Source organism: Hemicordylus capensis, chromosome 5, assembly GCF_027244095.1.
Source record: "Hemicordylus capensis ecotype Gifberg chromosome 5, rHemCap1.1.pri, whole genome shotgun sequence".
Lineage (NCBI taxonomy): Eukaryota > Metazoa > Chordata > Lepidosauria > Squamata > Cordylidae > Hemicordylus > Hemicordylus capensis.
The window spans coordinates 250,766,159-250,786,989 of record NC_069661.1 but is presented as its reverse complement, the minus strand read 5'-3'; the positions used below and the strand labels follow the sequence as shown (position 1 = coordinate 250,786,989).

General features: G+C 46.0%; 2 protein-coding genes across 4 annotated transcripts in view; one reads left to right on the top strand and one right to left on the bottom strand.

Annotated features, from left to right (window-relative positions):
- The window catches only part of LOC128327361 (store-operated calcium entry regulator STIMATE-like), a 59,410-nt gene extending 56,369 nt beyond the window's left edge, over positions 1-3,041 (top strand). Inside the window, exon 8 of the mRNA XM_053256137.1 lies at positions 2,333-3,041. Coding sequence (XP_053112112.1) covers positions 2,333-2,446 — 114 coding nt within the window. The 3' untranslated portion in view covers positions 2,447-3,041. The remainder of the gene's footprint in view (positions 1-2,332) is intronic.
- Positions 3,042-10,414: 7,373 nt separating this feature from the next.
- ITIH5 (inter-alpha-trypsin inhibitor heavy chain 5) overlaps positions 10,415-20,831 on the bottom strand; it is a 69,612-nt gene continuing 59,195 nt past the window's right edge. For all 3 annotated transcript variants that reach the window (XM_053258591.1, XM_053258592.1, XM_053258593.1), the window contains 4 exons: positions 18,345-18,398; positions 17,560-17,676; positions 15,479-15,856; positions 10,415-13,715 (listed from right to left, as the gene is read on the bottom strand). In XM_053258591.1, the coding sequence (XP_053114566.1) occupies positions 13,402-13,715; positions 15,479-15,856; positions 17,560-17,676; positions 18,345-18,398 (863 nt within the window). In that variant the 3' untranslated portion in view covers positions 10,415-13,401. The remainder of the gene's footprint in view (positions 13,716-15,478; positions 15,857-17,559; positions 17,677-18,344; positions 18,399-20,831) is intronic.

Here is a 20,831-nt window from a genome sequence, read left to right as displayed (position 1 = left end):
GTGCCAGATGTGTCTGTTTCTTGAAATAAACAACCTCAGAACAGTGGTATATATGCTGGTAACCTCCAGACTGGATTACTGCAATGCACTCTATGTGGGGCTGCCCTTGTATATAGTCTGGAAACTACAGTTGGTTCAGAATGTGGCAGCCAGGCTGGTCTCTGGATCATCTTGGAGAGACCATATTACTCCCATATTGAAAGAGATACACTTGCTGCCAATAAGTTTCTGGGCAAAATACAAGGTGCTGGTTATAATCTATAAAGCCCTAAATGGCTTGGACCCTAGATATTTAAGAGAACGTCTTCTTCGTTATGAACCCCACCGCCCATTGAGATCATCAGTAGAGGTCTGTCTGCAGTTGCCTCTGGCTCATTTGGTGGCTACTCAGGGACGGGCCTCCACTGCTGCCCCAAAGCTTTGGAACGTGCTCCCTGCTGAAATAAGAGCCTCCCCATCTCTGGCAACTTTTTAAAAGTCTTTAAAGACGCATCTATTCACCCAGGCTTTTAACTAAATATTGGTTTAATAGTTTTAACATTGTTTAAAATGTGTTAAGGTTTGAATTGTTGTAGGGTTTAACTTTTGCTGTATCATTTACTTTGTTTCAACTGGTGTGTTAACTTTTGTTGTCATTTATTTTAACTAATGTTTTAACTTCTTTTGTTTGTTTGTAAACCGGCTAGAGACGTGGGTTTGGGGCAGTATAAAAATATGTCAAATAAATAATCACTAACTGATGTGGAAAGTCCTCGCCTCTGCTCAAGGTCTGTGGGAGCTCCTGGTGGTGAGCCAAAGGCACTCTGTGCATGATCAGATGCCCTGTAATCATAGTTAGACATTCCACGGTGGAACTCTGAGATCATGAGAGACAATTCCATGTTGGCATCAGGTTGTCACGAAAATGAATGGCTGCTTGTGCAGAAGTCCTGTATTTTAGTATCTTGACTTGGAGAGAAATAGCTTGAGAGATGCTTTGTGGTGTGTTCTGCCACCCTTGAAGAGTGTCCTGCCTGCCCTTTTAAGAGAATTCAGCTGTGTTTGTAATTTCTGTTTAGTGTTCTGGTTGCTACGGAGACTTACACACACACACACACACACACACACACACACACACACACACACACACGTGCAGTTTGGGTAGCCAGTGCGAGGGCAGGTTCTTTTGTTTCGCCTTTTCTATGGAACGTGCAGTTTTGTTCCTTTCCCACCCGCAATTCTCTGTCTGGTGTCCAGAAACGAGAAATGCATTTCCTAATATTATAGTGCTTGAAGCTAATTTCCCCACCTGCTAGCAGTTGTTTTGTTGTTGTTGTTGTTGTTGTTTGTTTAATGCACTCTGTGAATGAATGAGACATGAATGGATTTTTCTTCTTGGTTCTGCATTTCACATGTTTTGCAAATGAAAATTCAGCCCATCATCTTGTCTCCATCGCTCACATGCAGCCTGTCTGGATAACCGGCATGCAGCCTGGAATAGTATCAACACACTATCCTGATCTTGTTTTAACCTCTACCAAGCAGGGCTTGTCCTGGATACGACTTGGGGGATTAAAGAGACGGTGAAGTTCACACCCAGCTACTTGGAGAATCTTCAGGGAGCTTTTGATGGCCAGGAACAGAGCAGTGGGGGAACGGAATTGTAATCTCATTAGGTTTTTAACCGGATCTGTCTACCCTGACTGGTAGTGGCTCTCCACAACCTCAGGTAGATGTCCTTCCCAACCTTGGTAGTTGAGGGCCTCTTGTAGCTGGAGCTACAGTATCCACATTCCCCCGCCCCCCGTGGGGCTGACAGCAATTGATTTTGGTAGGTAAAAATGTGTGTAGCAAAAAAAAAAAAAAAGAAAAAGGTGCATTCTCTCTCTCCCTCAGATCCCTCCCCAGATGCTATCGGGGTAAAAATCGGAGGTCTCCCATGTAATTTGAGCCCTAGCTCACTGGGTGATCAACTTCCAGCCTATCCTATCTTGCAGGACTGTTGTGAGAATAAAATGAATCTGGGGCATATCATATATACCACATTCTTGCTCCTTGGAAGAAAGGCAAGATATGAATGAGAACATGCCCTGTTAAAAGCAATGTACCTAGGTTCTCAAAATTGGGTCCCCACATGTTGTACTACAACTCCCATAATCCACAGCCACAGTGGTCTGGATGATGGGAGTTGTAGTCAAACCGCAACTAGGGACCCAAGTTAGAGAATCCCGTGCATAAGGAATTTTGAGTTTAGCAAACAAACTGCTCTGGGAACCATCATTGATCAAAAGGCAGAATAAAAATATTGTGTGTCGGTACAGGGCTTGTGTCAATTCTCTCCCTTGTTTTTCAGGTGCTGCTCTGTCCGGCCTTGGATTTTGATTCTGAAAGTGACAGAGATCTGTCAGGATCTCTTCAAGGGACGGGTCCCGCAACAAGGCAAGCAGACGGTCATGTGGCCATCTGATAGGAATTCCTGCGTCAAGCAAGAGCGAAGGTGGAGAAGTACCATCTAAGAGAACTGAAATAAAGATGCTTCTTGGATTATTTTTAAGGAACTTTGACAATTGGGGAGGGTGTTCAACTGAGGTGGACGTGGGGCAGCTACACATTTAAGGATGTATCCCCAAATGGCAACATCCTGTTTGTATCCTGATAAGGTCACGTTCCATCGGCATGTTCATACTTCTGGCACATTCTTAGGGGGCATCAGTGCAGACTTTTGTGAGGGACATGGAGTTTCACTTTGGAGTTGTGTCGTATGCTGCTGAATCTATTTAAACAGACAAAGGATTGGGTTAAATTATATATTCTGGCTGGCCAGCTGGTGGTGATTTTGGAACAGGACTTTAAAAAGTATTACACCTTTTTTTCTTCTTAAAAAAATACAATTCTGTTTTGTGCAACTCTTCCGATCCTTTTATATGCACAGATCACTCATAAACAACCAGATTGCTAAAATGTATTTTAAAAAAGGTCCTTACAGTCCCAAGTAATGGGACTTTTTAAAAACTCTGTTTTATAGGAAGCATAATAAATATTTGATGACTAAACTTTCTTCATATTTGGAAGTCGTGTCTTGTGGTTTCAGTATTCTCTGGAGAGGGGTATATTTTGTACTCTGATTTCTGGTGAGCTTGGATTGTTTATGTACTGAAGTGGGAAAATGTGCTGTAGCTGGTACTGTTTTCTCAGGAGATGCAGCTTCATAAAATTGGATTCTGTATATGGATTCCACAAATTCCAATAGAAGGGTTATGTCACTGTCTTGAAGGAGAATAAGGGTTCAGATGATGTTGGACTACAGCTCCCATCATTCCTAGTGTGGCTGGTGATGATGGGAATTGTAGTCCCAACAACATCTGGGGACCTCAGGTTGGAAACCCCTGAAGTAAAAGGACACGCAACATCTTGCTTTGTATGCTCAGTTACTCTGAGATATCTAAACTGCATTTTAACAAAATCGGATTCTAGGGGGAAATCACAAGTTAATCAACTATGCATGTGTATAATTCTGTTCCTAAAAAAGCAAGTTCTTAAAATGTGGTATGTGTTGCAAGAGCTGCGGTGCCACAGTGTTTGCCAAGTACCTCCTTCCTTGCCTCCTTTGTTTCTGAACTTTGGCCAGATAAAAAGTCAGTTCACATGATCCTAGGAAGCTGGGTAGGTCAGGGGTCCTATCCAGCTTTGGGAGCTCTGCACATTCTCGGTTTTTTATTTGTGTGCTTGTAAAATCTGGGGAGAAGGAGGAGGGAGTGATAATCTGCAAGGTTCCTGCTGGGGAGGAGGGCTCCGTCCTACCCAGCAGCTGTACCCAACTGTTGAATGAGGTAAGAGGAAAAGCCCCCCTACCCAGTGGGAGCCTCACACTTTCCTCACCTCCTACCTTGCCTTTTATTCGCACATTTGCGAAACAGGAGCCTGTTCAGCTTCTGAACTTGGGTAGGATGCTTGTCCTGTCCACTGACTGATTATGTGAACTAACCTACTGTCTTAACCTTCATCATTTTCGGCAAGTATGTGCAATAGAAAGATGTAATTGAGCTGTTTGAATTGCAAGTGTGTGTGTGTGTGTGTGTGTGTGTGTGTGTGCATGGATGTATGTACACACACATGCACAGCCACCCAAGTGCAAGATTGCTCTGTGTATTAGCTGGTGACAAAAGATTCTGTGTGTTTTTAAGAACTCTCATCACATTCTGTTGTTACTTCAAGCTTAGTATTTTTTAAATTTGGTCTGTTCTTGTTCCTGGAAGAGAGCTGGTCTTGTAGCAAGCATGACTTGTCCCCATAGCTAAGCAGGGTCTGCCCTGGTTGCATCTGAATGGGAGACTTGATGTGTGAGCACTGCAAGATAGTCCCCTCAGGAGATGAAGAAGGGAAGAGCTCCAGGAAGAGCAGAAGGTTCCAAGTTCCCTCCCTGGCTTCTCCAAGAGATGGGCTGAGAGAGATTCCTGCCTGCAACCTTGGAGAAGCTGCTGCCAGTCTGTGAAGACAATACTGAGCTAGATGGACCAAGGGTCTGACACAGTATAGGGCAGCTTCCTATGTTCCTATGCCCGTTGTGATCCACTGATTTAGTAGCACAAGATAGAACAGTAAATAAAGACTTCACTTCAGTCAGGAATGCCAGCCTTCTGGTACATTGTTCAGGGAGACTGTTAGTGCTTTGCCAGTTTACTGTAAAATAACTTCTTATTTTGGAGGAAAGCACCTTGGCCAGTTCTAAGGAGGAATCTGCAGCAGACAATAGCCAAAACTTCCCCACCCGACACTATTTATAAACGGTGCTTTCTTCAGCCGTGATGTGTGTCTGGGTTGTTGGCCAATGTGACCAGCAGAGCCTACATCTTGTCTCCGAGGGAGGGAGGGCAGCACACTCCATGGATGCTGGAACATTTTCAGCATTATGGCAGAAAGTTCCCTCATAATAAATCTTCCTTTAATTTGCCCTGCATATACAGGCCAGTGAAGACAATTAAAATGTCAGCAGATCATTTAAGTGTGTGCCCCCACACCCTTCGAGGCAACCAGCCAGTTTTGCCTGGCAGGTTTCTTCCCAGTTCCTTAAAAGCAACTGGTGGCTGCACCTTTAATGATGAGATTCTGTGTGTTTTCGCTTCAAGTAGGTTTGTGGAACAGGTTTTGGCCACTGGAGATAGTGCATTAATCTATCAAGCTGTGAAAGGAGTGGGAAAGAAAAAGGACTCAGACTATCCACTTGAAAGGAACCCTCCAGTCAAAACATGGGTGTAGCCAAACTCTTGGTGAACTTCGTCTGAGTAAGGCTGCTTCCTGAGTTCCAGGCTTGCTGAGGCCTGTTGGAGTTTGTGTACTTCCTAGAAGGGGCTCTTCACACTTTGGCTGACCACTATGCTGAGGATACTTATTGGCAGGGGTGCAGATCCCTCCCCTTACACGTTTGAGAAGTTCTCCCCAATTTTACTGACGTCCCCACACCAAACCTAACAACCCGTATCTTCAATTCCCAACATAACTTTTCCTCGCCACAAAATAACTGAGGAGCTCCTTCTCAAGCTTTCCCTCTCCACTCCTGCCTGTTGGCCATACTGAGCATCTGGGACTTAATTCAGGATAGTGCCACTTCAAATCCCGGAAGCATAGCACAAAAATATTTAGCTTCTGGCTACCAGCAGCATATTGAACATAGATGTTGTCTGCATAAGAGAGCCAGCGTGGGGTAGTGGTTAGAGTGCTGGACTAGGACCGGGGAGACCCGAGTTCAAATCCCCATTCAGCCATGGAACTAGCTGGGTGACTCTGGGCCAGTCACTTCTCTCTCAGCCTGACCTACTTCACAGGGTTGTTGTGAAAGAGAAACTCAAGTATGTAGTGCACCGCTCTGGGCTCCTTGGAGGAAGAGCGGGATATAAATGTAAAATAATAATAATAATAATAATAATAATAATAATATAATATGGAAGTCTGCAGATTCACCCAGAGGGACATACTGAGGCTGTTCTCATGGTAATGCCGTGGCACCAAAACCCAGCTCTCAGCCTGGGGTAACAGAGCGAGTGCACCGTTAACCCAGGCTCTGGGATCCTATGTCAGCGTGGGCTGTTTGCAACCTGCACTGATACAGAGACGAGTGCCTAGAGTGCAGTGCATTGTGGGATTCCCCTCGCCTCGAATGCCACACTGGTTGCTGCCATGGCGATTGGTGAGCACGGCGGAGCAGCTGGGACCAATCGGGATTGTCTGTGGGGAAGGTGGGCTCAACCCTGCTTCCCCCCTGCCCACTCGCCTATGTGATCATGTCAAAGGCCCCACTCTCCCCACTTCTGGGGGGCATTTTCCAAAATGGCCTCACAGGGTCCCTTAGATCAAAGAACACAACTGCAATAAACGTCTCTCTCTTCAGCCTCGCCAAGTGGCACCCCAAATCCCCAAAAGGTGTTCTCTTCAAAAATTGGTTTACCCTGTAAGACTTTTAATGCCATTTAAGACCTCAACAGTCCGATTGCCTAAAGGACAAACTGTACAGCAATATGTTCCTTTCCTTAAACTCTGCCCCCAAGACACACAACAGCCACCAAACCGTACCAACTTTTAAAAATGAGAATTAAGTTTTCAATTTTCACTCATGCTTTTAAAAATGCAGAAAAAGTAAGTTAAGATGTCTGTATTAACTGCCACACCATATAAAACTGTATGGTCTCATTTATTATGCTGGCTTTAGAACTTGGGCACTATGCACCAAACATTTGTCTTGGCCTTTCAGGTGGATACTGAGGTGGAGAGGGATGTATCCAGGCAGAAATTCAACAAGTATAGCTTGTAAGAACATAGGAAGATGCCTTATACCAAGTCAGACCATTGGTCCATCTAGCTCAGTATGGTCTACACCAGGGAATCTCAACATTGGGTCCCCAGATGTTATTGGACTTCAACTCCCATAATCCCCAGTCAAAGGCCACTGAGGCTGGGGATTATGGGAGTTGAAGTCCAGTAACATCTGGGGACCCAACGTTGAGAATCCCTGGTCTACACTGACTGGCAGCAGCTGTGACTCTCCAAGATTTGAGAACCTTCTCCCAGCCCTACCTGGAGATGCTGCCAAGGATTGAACCTGGGACCTTCTGCATGCAAAGCAGATGCTCTACCATTGAGCTGCGGCTTCCCCAGTCACTTGCTCAAGATGCCGCTCTGAGCAGTAGTGCACTGAAAGGGTGGGGCATCCTTTTTTAAAAAAAAAAAATAATAATGTCCTTGATGAATTCTGCCTGATATATCTCTACTTGCAATTGGCTGCTGAGAGCGGGAAGTAATTTTTGCACTGTCCATATGTTGAGCCTAATTCATATGTTGTTACAGAGACACTGTACCCAGGTCTCTGTAAATGGGGTCAGTCAGACAAGTCCTACCTTGGACCTGTTACTCACCCCCCCCCAGCCATCACTCAACGCTTGCAGCATAGCATATTATATCATACTACCTTTCGGGGTAGGTCTTACTTTCGGGGAAACAGGGTATCTATGATAGCGTATTAGAGTGGATTCATGGTGTCTCATTGAAAATCTCATTTGCTATCATAGAATCCACACTCAATACCTCAGAAACAAGAGAACCCTGTACCCCATGGGTTAGAAACCCATGGGGGTGGTTGGCACCCTATGTGCACTACACCACCACTCTCTCTGGGCCACCCCAGCACCCCCCAAGTGCACTTATGGGGCTGCTGAAAGCTCCATTATAACTGATTATGAGGAAAAACCTTAAAGACGCGTAAATTTCAACAATTAACCAAAAATCAGCCCTCTGCCCAAATCCTTTGAAAAAATTCAGGTAGCTTCCTTGCCCCTACCTGGCACTACCACCAACCCCACACTGCTCTAGGCCACCCCTTTGCCCCCGATGTGAAGCTATACATTTGCTGACACCTCCATGCTTCTTTATGGAGAAAAACCTTAAAGATGCGTAAACTTAAAAAATCACTTAAAAATTACCCCTTTGCCCAATTCCTTTCAAGTAATTCTGATAGCTTCCTTGCCCACCCTAGGAACTACCAGCCACCACACTCCACTCTACGACACCCCTTTCCCCCCGACGTGAAGCTATACATTTGCTGCAATCCTAATTATTCTCTATGAGGAATTCAAAAATACTTTAACAATTCACCAATAATCAGAGGAGTGTCCAATTGCCTTGGGATTTTTTGGGTGGTAGGCACCCCTGTCTGTCCACCCCGCTTTTGTGCCCCTAGGTGCTCCACAATAGGGGATATGGACTGGTTCGGTTCCCATTATACTCTATGAGAAAAATAATTAAAAATATTTCAAATATTCATAAAAAATCATAGGGGTGTCTGATTGCTTCAGGGTTTGCATGGTTGTTGGCACCCATGGGTGATCCACAATAAGGAATAATGGCCTGGTTCGAGTGCCATTATATCCTATGAGGAAAAAATAAAAATAATTTTCAAAAATTCATAAAAAATCGTACGAGTGTCCGGTTGCTTTGGGGTTTCGGTGACAGGTACCCCTCTGTGCCTGCTACCATCCTACCAATTTTTGGGCATCCAAACCAGTCCAAACCAGTCCGAACCGGTTCAGATCCAAACCGAACCAGTGGGTGGTTCGAACAAAACCAAAACCAAACCACCTCCTCCTGGTTCGGACCTGGTTCAGATCCGAACTGAACCGGACAAACCGGATTTGTGCACATCCCTAATGCAGGTTAAGTCATTCATACAAACACGTACGAGGGTACAGGCACCTGAACACAACTTACAACATAATGTCTGAATAGGCCTGCTGTACCTTTTATCAGTGGGGGTGTAGGCTTTACCTCTTGGTTTTTGCCTTCTCTATCATTATTACATCACATTGCTTTGTAAAAGTTCCCTCTTTCTAGGTGCATCCATCCTCCTTCCTCTTAAAGTAGCTCTATCTAGGCATACGTGTGCTAATTAGGCATACACAAAATGGCCAGTGAGCTGCTGGCTTGGAATTCATTATGAAGGTTAAAATATGTCCTTTGGCACTCGTTCAGAGGAAACAGGCAACCTTGGACATTTCTTCGTAAATAAACTGACTTGTTTTTTTAAATCCTGTTGACTCTTAGAAAGAAGCAAAACATTCCATTCCTGAATTGCTGCAGCCGCAATTGTGTCCCCAGTTACAACTTTCCCCCGGGGGTCTGACACATGTATGTTCCAAAACAAGACCTTGTGTTTTGAAAAGGCCCAGTGAAGGTGGTGGGTGTGACCTAGTCTTTCCCTACTGGGCTCCTTGGGCTTCATGGCATCTACAGCAAAGGGAAGGGATTGTATTAACAGGCCATTCTCAAATTGGAAGCGTAACAGACCATTGCAGCCAGGCTCATTCTTGCCAAGGCCTGATCCAGCCCATTAAGCTGGAAGGGAATGAGAGCAGCTTAGTCTAGCCTGCATTCAGTACTGCTTAGGTGTCCTGCAGAGGACTAATGCTTAACCTATAAAATCTGATAGACGCAGGTACTGATGATCACAGGCTCAGTTTTCCCGATAACACCCAGGAATCGGTTGTGTGGTCTGAGCCTATGGGTGCATAACAACAGAGGCAACATTCAAAAGTTTCCTGCCTGCACAGATGTCTGGCTGGCCAGGGAGATGTCCCCTCACTCTCCATCCTGTGTGTGGGCTGGATTGAGAAAGGTACAGGATAATCTAGCCCATGAGGGTCACAACTAGAGAGGAAAAGAGCTGGAGATCATCAGAATCGGAGTTATCCAGACATGGCTTCATTGGAAGAGCTGTTTAATTCGCTGCAGTAAATGGACTGTTCGCATTTCCTCGGCACCTCTGTGGATTCCCTGTGGATCTTTCTCTGTGTGCGTTCCCACAGCTTGTGCTGGGTTTTGTCTCCCACCAATCATATCCCAGAGGAGGAGGTAGCACAAGACGCCTCCCTTCATTATGACTTCTTTTTTAGTTTGACAGCCCACTGGTGTTCCGCAAGACTGAATAGTCCAAACAACAGAATGCTTAGCCCAAACCTGCCGAATCCAACCCAAATCTTTGCTGATTTTTATAGTGAACTTGCCTTTGTGACTGCCTTCATCACCTCATGTCCCCCTGCCCCCAGCATCACCTCATGTCCCCCCACATAATTTGGGGGGAAACAGAGTTGTGTTTGCAGCAACTTCGGGATAAATCTGGCTGATATGTTGACTCGCACCCTTCATTCTGGAGGAGATTCAACTAACAGCCATGTGTGCAAAAGCTCCTGGAAGATGATCTCTTTTGAAGAGTGGTGATTTTCCCCCAAGGATGGGCTACTAGCTGTATGGCTAGTGCTGGTCAATTTTGAAGAGCAGAAAATACAGCAGTGAGCTAGGTTTTGGCCAGGGTGACATCCTATTACCCGTGGAACAGTTTTACTATGCTGTTTTATTCAGCAGTGGAGTTGAATAAAATAATAACAACTTGATATGGGGTGACTAACAAAGTTTATTATTGCACAGCTGGAGTGAAATATGAGACTGCAACGGGAGAAGGGGATGCAATGGGGAACCTTTACCATGGGTTTGCTGTGAATTCGAATTCGCCCCCCAAAAAATCAGACACAAAAAGTGGATATTTTTACCCCAGACATAAATTGGGCTATTCATTAACGGGCAATGAAAAACCCAAATTGTGTGTGGAATGCTCCCCTAAAGCTCGCAGGGACTTTGGAGTAAATCTGGCCGATATGTGAATGCACAGCCTCCATTCCGGAGGAGAAGTGAGTTAAAAGCCCCATCTGGAAATGCTCTTGGTAGGGTTGGGAGAAACTCTGGTCTGAAACCCTACAGAGAACCACAGCCACTCAGTGTACACCAGGGTTCCCTGTCTGGGGTCCCCAGAAGTTGCGGGACTACCACTGCTATCATCCCTCCCATTGTGCCTACGGGTGATGGGAGTGGTAGTCCACCAACATCTAGGGACCCATAGTTGGGATCTGCTTGCTGGATCAGACCAAAGACCCATCTAGTCCAGCATCCTGTTCCATGCAGTGGCCAACCAGGTACATCGGAGAAGTACTCTTATTGTACATCATACTGAGCTAGATGGACCAGTGGTCTGACTCTGTATGGTAGCTTCCTATGTAACCCATAGCAGAGCTGGCCCTGCCATTAGGCAAAATGAGATGGGCAGATTCAGGCAGTAGATCGTGGGCACCATGTTGGCAAATATTTAAATTCATGAAATATTAGTGAGAAAAGGAGAAGGCAGGGTATGGAGGAGGAGTGAGCCTACTTGGCTTTCTCCCTCCAGGCATCAACATGTCTTGGGTATTCTGGAGGCATTGGGACCAGTGTTGCCTGTAAGAGGGATTTCCAGATGTTGCCTACAATTCCCAGCATCCCCAGCTGCAGTGGCCTTTTGCTGGGGATTATAGGAGTTGTAGTCATCTACATCTGGGAATCCATTACTGGGAACAATGACTGGGGCCCAAAGAATCCTGCCAAGACCATCTCTCCACCTTACCTCCCAAAGTAACATAGCTTGCATTTTCAATCACCCCTTGCATCACTGGCACTTTCTAAGCGAGCCGAAAAAGCCCTGAGAAACCCAGAGTGCCCAGGTGGTGCCATTAGATACAACAGAATGCTCAGTGAGCGATCTGACTGGGAATAGCGTTTTCAAGCCTGACCCAGAAATGCCAGAGTTTCAGCTGCTCTCTTCAGGGATTCCAGGGGAAAAGAGCAAAGCCCCAGTGTCGAGAGGCCAGAATCAAGGTGGGAGGCTATTCTGCTTGGCTTAAGAGCGTTTCCTCTTCCCCCATCAAGCTCCTTACTGGAGGCACCAGATCAGTCCGGTTCTTCCCCAGCCTGTTCTCTTGCCCCACCCACTGCCTGCTAGGCTCCGCCTCCTGCTCTGGCAAGCACCCACCTTGTATGCCGAGGCCCTGCCCCTTGGGCCTCAGAGAAACCTGGATGCACTCAGTGTTTAATTAATACAATAGAGATGAATGTGCTCAAGCCTGCCTACAAGGTGATGAACTAGAATTCCTGCCCTTTAGTTTGAGCAGATGTGACCTTTCACTAAAGCAAACATTCATTCTGTGTGTCCTAGGAGACATCTTTTCTTTATTATTTCACATAGCCCTGGGTGAGACCTTCCAAAGGGAATTCAGGACTGAGCCCTGACTCAAACTGACCTTCATCTCCACAGGTCAGGCTTTTGGAGACTTGCTTATAGCACGGGTCAAACCTTGGGGGCCCAGATGTTGCTGGGTTGGACTACAACTCCCATCCTCCCCTGCCGCAATGGCCTTTGTAGCCATAGTTCAGTGAAAGCACATCTGCTTAGGATGCAGAAGGTCCCAGGTTCAATCCCTGGCATTGCTAGGTAAGAATGGGAAAGATTTCTGCCTGAAAACTTGGAGAGTTGCTGTCAGTCAGTGTAGACAGTACTGAGCTAGATGGACCAATAGCCTGACTCGGTATAAGGCAGCTTCCTGTGTTGTAGTCCAACAAAATCGGGGCCCCCAGTTCTAAGAACTCCTGGCAGAAAGCAACAGATTTGCATCTGGAAAACAGGGTCCCAGATTGCCTCTCCTTAAGCAAATCATTCACTTTTAACCTCTGTACAATGGGATTAATATATTGACCTACCTCAGATGGATGCTTTATTGCAAATTGCAATAAAGAGGATAATGCACTTTGCATATGGATATCCTCCAATTCCGAGGCAAAAGAGAGAAGCTGCAATCCTAAACATGCGTACTAAGGAAGACGTCCCATTGAATTCAGTGGGACTTACTTCTGAATAAGCATGTTTCGGATTGCAGTGTAGCCTCTAATGAATTTATATTCCTTATTTCTGCACAGTAATGTCACAGTAACTGCGTCACAGTAGAATTTCTCTTAGGAATACCACTCTCACCATCTTCAAGGCTGGGAAAGGCCATACATCCAGAGATGCAATCTGGTTGTGATGGGCATCATCCAGCCAAAGCTAAGCACATTTTAAATCCCATTGATCTGAATAAAGAAGTTAGCCGCCTGCTTAACTCTTTCCCGCTGAAATCAATGGATCTAAAACTGCTTCATACGAGCTAATTGATGCCTTTTTGTTTCAACAGCAACCCACCACCTCAAACTCTACATAGTGCGAAACCCCCAATAATGTGTATCTCTTCTTAAGATTGCTCATCCACCACCGCATTCCAGCTGAATAGCCGGCATTCCATAAGCGTTTTCCGGGCTGCGTGAAACATATTCACAAGCTCTTAAAACAAAACAAAAAACACCTGTTAGACAGAGAGGCCTTACTGGAGTCACTTGTGAAAGTGTCTTTAGTTAGCCAGAGACCAACCAGCTGGCTTGTGAATGGACTTGCCTTGTTTAAGCTCAGTTTCTTTGGCATTACAAAGCGCTGACAAAGTCTAAGGGTTTCCGAGAGAGATGGATTTCACGTGTGTCACAAGCAAGTCAGTTTCTCTCCCCGTGAAGCCTGCTTTCTGTCAAGGAGCTTGTCCCTGTATCAAAGGGGTGAGAGGCCAAGTAATCCTTGTATTGTCCATCTATCAGTTTCTCGGCATTGTTCTTGGCAAACCAACAGTCCACTTGCTGTTCGCCGTTATAGATCTTTCTCTGTTTCCAGACCACGGGAACTAGACGCCCCTTCAGCTTTAATACATTGCTGGAGTTCACATCTGTTTCTGGGGTTTGGTTCCAGCTGGCCACATGGTGCGTCTGATCAAGAGGCTCTTGAGTGAGCTGAATATCTTGGTAGAAGAACTGACCTGAGGAGGAGGAGGAGGAAAGGTAGAACTTGTGAGCAAGGCTATAGGTGCGAGGATAACGCAGTTGTCTAACTAGGCCATAGGAACATCAGAAGCTGCCTTATACCGGGTCAGACCATTGGTCCATCTAGGCTCCAAGGTATGTGATACAGCCATTTTGTTGTCATGTGATACAAATGGGCATGTGATACAGCCGTCTCGCTAAAGCTGAGCAGGTCTAGATCTATCTAGATCTATCTATCCAGACAGTGATAAAAGCTTTCATACATGTTCTAACGCAGAGTTGCCAGAACCTAAGGGGTATACTCGTGGGTCAAATGGGCCGTAAGCCAGAATTTGGCTTTTTAAAAGCCAGATCTGGCCACCTAGGCTAAGAGCTGGCTTTTCAAACGGTGAACAAAGACCTTATGCAATTTTCACAGGACTATCTGCTGGCCTGTTCTTGCTTTCCAAGAATAGCCTGCCTCTTCTCAGCCACCTAATGGCTCAGCAAGGAAATGACTTGACTAGCAAGCCAGAGGTTGCCGGTTCGAATCCCTGCTGGTATGTTTCCCAGACTACGGGGAACACCTATATTGGGCAGCAGTGATATAGGAAGATGCTGAAAGGCATCATCTCATACTGCGTGCAAGAGGGCAAAGGTAAAACCCTCCCGTATTCTACCAAAGACAACCACAGGGCTCTGAGGGCACCAGGAGTCGACACCGACTCGATGGCGCAACTTTACCTTTACTTTACTCAGCACTACTATTCTAGTGTATGAGGAAATGGGCAAGCTTGTTAACAGCAAGGAAGAGCTGGCCAGCAGGAGGGGCTTCAAAAATCACACAAGGTCTCTACTCAGCATTTGAACAGAGCATGAGATTTTGCTGGGAAGGAAGGCAGAAGTCTGTGGGAGTGTGTGGATGATGAGTCAGCTTCTGCTTTGAATGTGCACAGAACTTTTTAACAGCCTGTGTTTCAATGCTGTCTGGATAAGTCCCTGGTCAGTAGCATGGTAACTGTCGGGGAACCATAGGTACACCACCTTAGCTCTATTCATACGTTATGTTCGATGTAGGTACAGCAGGAGATGTCCTATCTGTACCTTGTATTTGAGGGGGCTTATAGCCAGGTTCATTTCTAAAATGAACACAGTCATTCACACAACATGCACATGCGTACAGACACCTGAACATACACACATCATACTCAGGCTGCTCTCACGATCCTCCATAGGGTAGGAGACACATCCTATGCAAGTTGTGTACTCTCCCATTTTGTGAGTAAAAAGCAAGGTAGGAGGGGGAGGAAGTGAGTGTGTGTGAGGCTCCCACAGGGAAGGAGGGCTTTCCTTCCTACCTCATTCAACAGGTGGGTACAGCTGCAGGGTAGGAAGTAGCTCTCCTTCCTGGTGTGAGCTTCCAAACATGGGTAGGATGTGTTTCTACCCTGCTGAGGATCATGAGAGCAGCCCTAGAGGGCTCTTGAGTACCATGATGGAAGAAAGGTGGGATATAATTGTAATAACTGGTATAGGGCCAGATGGCTAGTGTATGTAATGATTAAAGTGTTACTTTAAGTGATTTGGAATCTTAGTGGGGGGCTAGAATTCAGTTAACTACTTCAGTTGACCATGGTAGTTGGTTTGAGATAGGGATTCTCAAACTTGGGTCCCCAGACGTTGTTGGACTTCAACTCCCATAACCCCCAGCTGCAATGGCCAAAGCCCTGTTCTAAGGCCACACCATACGTCCCTTCAAACCAAAGTCTCTCCTCCTTACCTATCAGCCCATGGGAGTCAGCAGAAAGCCCTTGGCTGTTAGAGATGTAGAACCCCAAATGATCCTTTTGGTAGGGAGCAGGATTCTTGTAATGGTGGATCAGAATGACAAAACCGATGGTGCCTCGGATCGTCACAGTGACGTTGGAATGGGCAAAGATGGACACCTCGAGGTTCTTGCTTCCCACTACAGCACTGCGGTCACTAGCCAGGATAAGCCGCTCCCCATCGTCCAAGATGACCTTCGTAGGGGTGACCTCCAAATAGGATCGTTCTGGCTTGTTACTGAGAATGGTGATGCTTTTGAAGTAGGTCCTGTGTTTCTTGTGGCCATTGGGTGGGGCCGGGGCTCCTATCAGCTCACCATTCACGCTCACACCTTTACGACAGGGAAGAGGAAACAGAATGTGGGTTAGATGCCCTGCTCAGGAGGAGGTTCAAGGAGGTCCACTCACAAATCCTGTCATTTTCCAGCTCTAAGTCACTCCTCTCAAGCTGCTTTTCCACCCAGAGCACAGATGAAGATAGAGTAGAGTGAACAGAGTTGCTATGCCCCTCGAAATTCTGGGTTTCACCCACATTTTAAGCATCTCACCCAGATTTCTTAGTCCACCCAGATTCGCCCAGATTTCAGCTTTCATTTTTTTTAAAGGCTTAGCCCTTGTAGAAGTGGAGTTATGGAGCAAAATGTGCTGTCACTATTCTGCTCAAAATTATTTCCAAGCCAATTTACATTATATGCAAATTGGGCACCTGGATTTGGAAAGCCAGAATATGGCAACCTTAAGAGCAAAAGAACATAAGAACAGCCTTGCTGGATCAGGCTCAAGGTCTAGTCCAGCACCCTGTTTCACACAGTGGCCCACCAGATGTCTTGGGAAGCCCATGATCAGGAGATGAAGGCATGTCCCTTCTTCTGCCGCTGCTCCCTTGGTATTTGGAGGCATCCTACCTCTGAATATGGTGGCCGCCTACACCCATGAGGACTAGTAGCTACTGACAGACCTGCCCTCCACAAATTTGTCCAAACCTCACTTAAAGTCATCCAAGCTGGTGGCCATAACCCCATACCAGGGCAGAGAATTCCATAGTTTCATTGTGCACTGTGTGAAAATGCACTTCCATTTGTCAGTACTAAATTTCCTGGAAACAGTTTCAATGGGTGCGAAGCTTAGGGAGGGTGATTTTATGTTGAAAATGCTTATGTCATTTTCTGATAGGAGGTGGAGGAGTTAAGCAGCCTCTTACCCAGTCACTCCTTTCCCTTTCTGTCTCAAAGCCACTCTTCCCAAGTTGCTCCTTTTTCACTCAGGCCTCTCCCCCCATTAGTGAAAAAGCAGTATGAAGCAGGTGATTTTTTTTTTTTTTTGAGCTGAAAAATGGGAGCAGGCAGGGAGAATGAACAGCTTCTCCCTTTCTGCTCAGGTGCAGCTGGCCAAGTTGATTTGGGCTTTAAAATATCACCGAATGGGGAAAGCACCGTGCACGGAACTCCGCAGAATGCATCGCTTGGGCCTCAGTCTGACAAGGGTCACAGTTCTCAGTCCGGGCTCCAGAGCATCAAGCCACAGCCAAGGAAGCTGCTGAACCTTTTTTCAGGAAACCAATTTGCACTGAGCCAAGGCACAGAAGTGCAATGTGTTAAGAAGTGAGTGGAACGGGGAGGCTGGAGCAGAGACCCCTTTTTTGTGATTAGGGTTCCTTCCACTTTACAAGACTAACGACTGCATTGTCTTGAGTTTTCACATGGTTTCACCCCCACACACACACCCATGCATCAGCTGGGAGCTTTACTCCCTCATAAATAATCCTCTTAGAAATCACAGCTGCTTAGGAATTCCAGGAGAGATGAGAAGGCCCAGGCCTGCATGGTTACGGAGGAAAAATGTTAGCGCAGAAGCGCCAACCAACTGGATTTAATTCAACTCTGGGCAACCCAGATGATGCCAGATATCGGCTACATTTGCAGGACTGGAGCTGAGCAGGCAATGCCTTAGCAGAATTGGGGGCCAAAGGAGCAGAATTGTGGCAGAATCAGAGCAAAGGTAGCCAGGCATCCAGCCAACACCCCCTTTATCATACCGGAGTTTTTGTGATCGGAAACCAATCTGAGGATGTCCCCTGGTTCCCCATCAATGTTGAAGCAGACGGTTAGCTTGCTCAGGGGCAAATCGACAACAAAGTGAGGGTCACCATCCGCTGGAAAGGCAATGAAAAAGGAGGCAGGGTTAGGAACATAGGAAGCTGCTGTATACTGAGTCAGGCCATAGGTCCATCTAGCTCAGTATTGTCTACACAGACTGGCAGCCTCTCTCAGCCCTATCTTGGAGATGCTGCCAGGGAGGGAACTTGGAACCTTCTGCATGCAAGCTAGCAGGTGCTCTGTCTTCCCAGAGTGGCCCCATCCCCATTTTACAGAGCTCACATATAGTCTCCCATTCAAATGCAAACTAGGGCAGACTCTGCTTAGCAAAGGGGACAATTCATGCTTCCTACCACAAGACCAGCTCTCCTCCCACAGCTCAGCACCCAAAAGGCCTCTGACCCACCACGAACACTGTTGCTCTTGAGACAAGATTGTCCCACAACCAAAGCCAATTGCTGGATACCCAGTAAGACTCAGAAGTTGATCAGCTATAACGGGACGACTGCAGAAGCGGTAATCCAACGACATCTGCAGTCCCCTGTTTAGTTCTGTTCACGCTTGGCTAATAGAAGCAGAATAAATTACGCAAATCTCAACAAATATAGACTAATCAAGAAATTGGCCTATTTTATTTATACAAGGCACACATTTCAGCTTTTTAAAATGCAGAATTGATTTTGTTTTGAGCACAGTGTATTAGATAGGGGGGGAAAGGGCTTACCTGATGTTTTAGAGACCTTAGTTTTTTGCTTCACTGGCTTACCAGGTACAGAACCTAAGTCCAGGACAGAGGAAAACAAAAAATGTATATAGTAACATGGCTCCCCCGAACCACAATTTACCATTCTACCTTTCTGCAGTGGCAGCACCGGGGCTGGGGGGGGGGCACATAATGAGGGGAGGCACAGAAGGGGCAAAGTGCATGTATGGGTGGTCAAACTGTGTCCCACATGTTAGATTTCTGAAACAGAAACTGGGGCAGGTGGTGGTGGGGGCAAACTATTTCTCTGAGGTGCTCCGCCCCACTGCCCCCCTCTGGAGCCTCCCTTGCCCTTCTGAAAGAATAGCCATGGATCATTTGCATGAGTTGATTTATGCAGATGTATAAGAAAATAGCCCCTTGTTTAGTTCTGGAGTTTGTAATATGGACTACAGGCGGACCTCATTATCTGTGGGGTTTCCGTTCTGGAACCGCAGATAGTAAAACTGCGGATAACGAGGCATTGAGTGAAGAGGAATTGGGGGGGGGGAGGTTTAGGTTCCTGAGGTGGGAGCAAAAAAAATAGTCAGAGGAAGGCAAAAAACGCGAGAGGTGGAAATAGGACCAAAAAAGCAACATGTCATGCTCTCCAGGACTCCAGCTGTCCAACAATGCCCCCAACCCCCCAATTCAGCCATTTTTATTTAAAAAAAACCTTTTTTTTTTGCAGGTGTTGGGACCACATGTGATGAGGTCCACCTGTACTTCACTGGATCATTCTGGGCCTTAAGGGGATTGGACCAATTCAGGGAGTAGATGAACAGCTATTAGCAATGATAGCTAAATGGAACCTCCAGAGGCAGCCTATCTCTGAAGACTGGTTGCTTGAGAGCAAAGAACAGGGAGAATGATTTTTTGCTTTGGATTTTGCTTGTAGGCATCCAAAAAAATATCTAGTTGGCCATGGAGGGAAACAGTATGCTGGACTAGATACGCTCTTGGCCTGACTCAACAGGCTGTTTTTATGCCTTTGAAGAACATTAGAACAGGGGTTCTCAAGTGGGTTCTTAGATATCATTAGACTACGACTCCCATCATCCATTGTGGCTGGGGAGAATGGGAGTTGGAGTTCAACAACATCTGGGGATGTTGAGAATCTCTGTACTCGAAGAAAACTAAAAAACCCCAAACAAGCTAAAACATTAACATATTTATAGATTGCTTTTCAACAAAAAGAGCTCCCAAAATATTTGGCAATCTCTTGTGCCCAGCATTTCCTGAAATGTTAGAAGAGTACAAAGTGGGTCAATAGTAGGTTGACTGATTAATTAGTGTAAAATGTAAATGTATTATTCTGAGTTATTCAAAATATGTGTGTGCCATCTTACAACCACAGAATGATGCTCAAGGCAATTCACTAGGGGCCAAGTGCCTTTAACAAATAGTAGCATGACCTTAGATTCCCACACTGGTTTTGATGCGGTCATTATGCCACAAGATGACATTACTGAATCAGTTTGCCATGGTGAACATGTCTCACGAATGCAGCCCTTTGAGGCTCGAGTGGCATTTACCATGTTCGGGAAGCCATTCGTACTCATGCTATTCCCTTTGATGTGGCAATATTAGCTGTTATGCAAGGGTGACACTCTTGAAATGGACGTTAAAACCGTCTTCCTTGTAATTTCAAGGAAATTACATTGGTTCTATTTCTGCCCTCAGGAGCAAAAGAGAACAAGTCTGCTCTGTCTTCTATGCAACTTCCCTTCAGATATTTGAAGAGAGCTCTCAAATCCCCACTTGGTCTTCTGGTCTCTCAGCTAAACCTATCTTGCTCCTTCAACCACTCCTCGTAAGATTTGGTTTCCAGGCCCCTCACCTTCTCCGTTGCCCTCCTTCTTTACCCATTCCAGTGTATCCATCTCCTCCTTACGATGCCATGCATTTTAAACATTAAGCAAAATAAGTTCGCTGAGGCTTCCATCCACAACTAGAGTGTCCAATGCGGGTGGGCTGTGTGTCAGCCTTTGTTTCGGCAAGGTAGTAAGGGCAGTTCACAAGATAATAAATAGGGTAGGAGGAGCGTTCCACCCTAATCTGGGAGCTGTGCACTAGGCATGTGCATGAAGTGTTTTGTGCATGGGGGTGGCAGCAGAGAGCAGGCACTTTAAAAGGAGGAAGAGGGGTCTTACTTGCCCCTCCCTCTGAGGCAGACTCAGTTTTATGGTCAAGAAATGGTTAAAGAAAGTCTGCATAAACCAAGCGGCTCTAATTGCAACTTGCTAACAGCATAATAACTCTTGTAGACAGGAGGCCCCCTTGCTATCTGTAGATAACAACCTGCTGGCCAGCACTCTCTCAAGACCACAGCTCTAGGGAGAGAAAATAGTTTCAGCAATATGCAGAGAAGAGGAGGGGAGGGAGAAATGCTCACTTATAGCTAGTAGGGAAAATGTTTGATTGGTAGAATTGTTAAGATGACGATGCTTACTAATGAGAACTGTATTC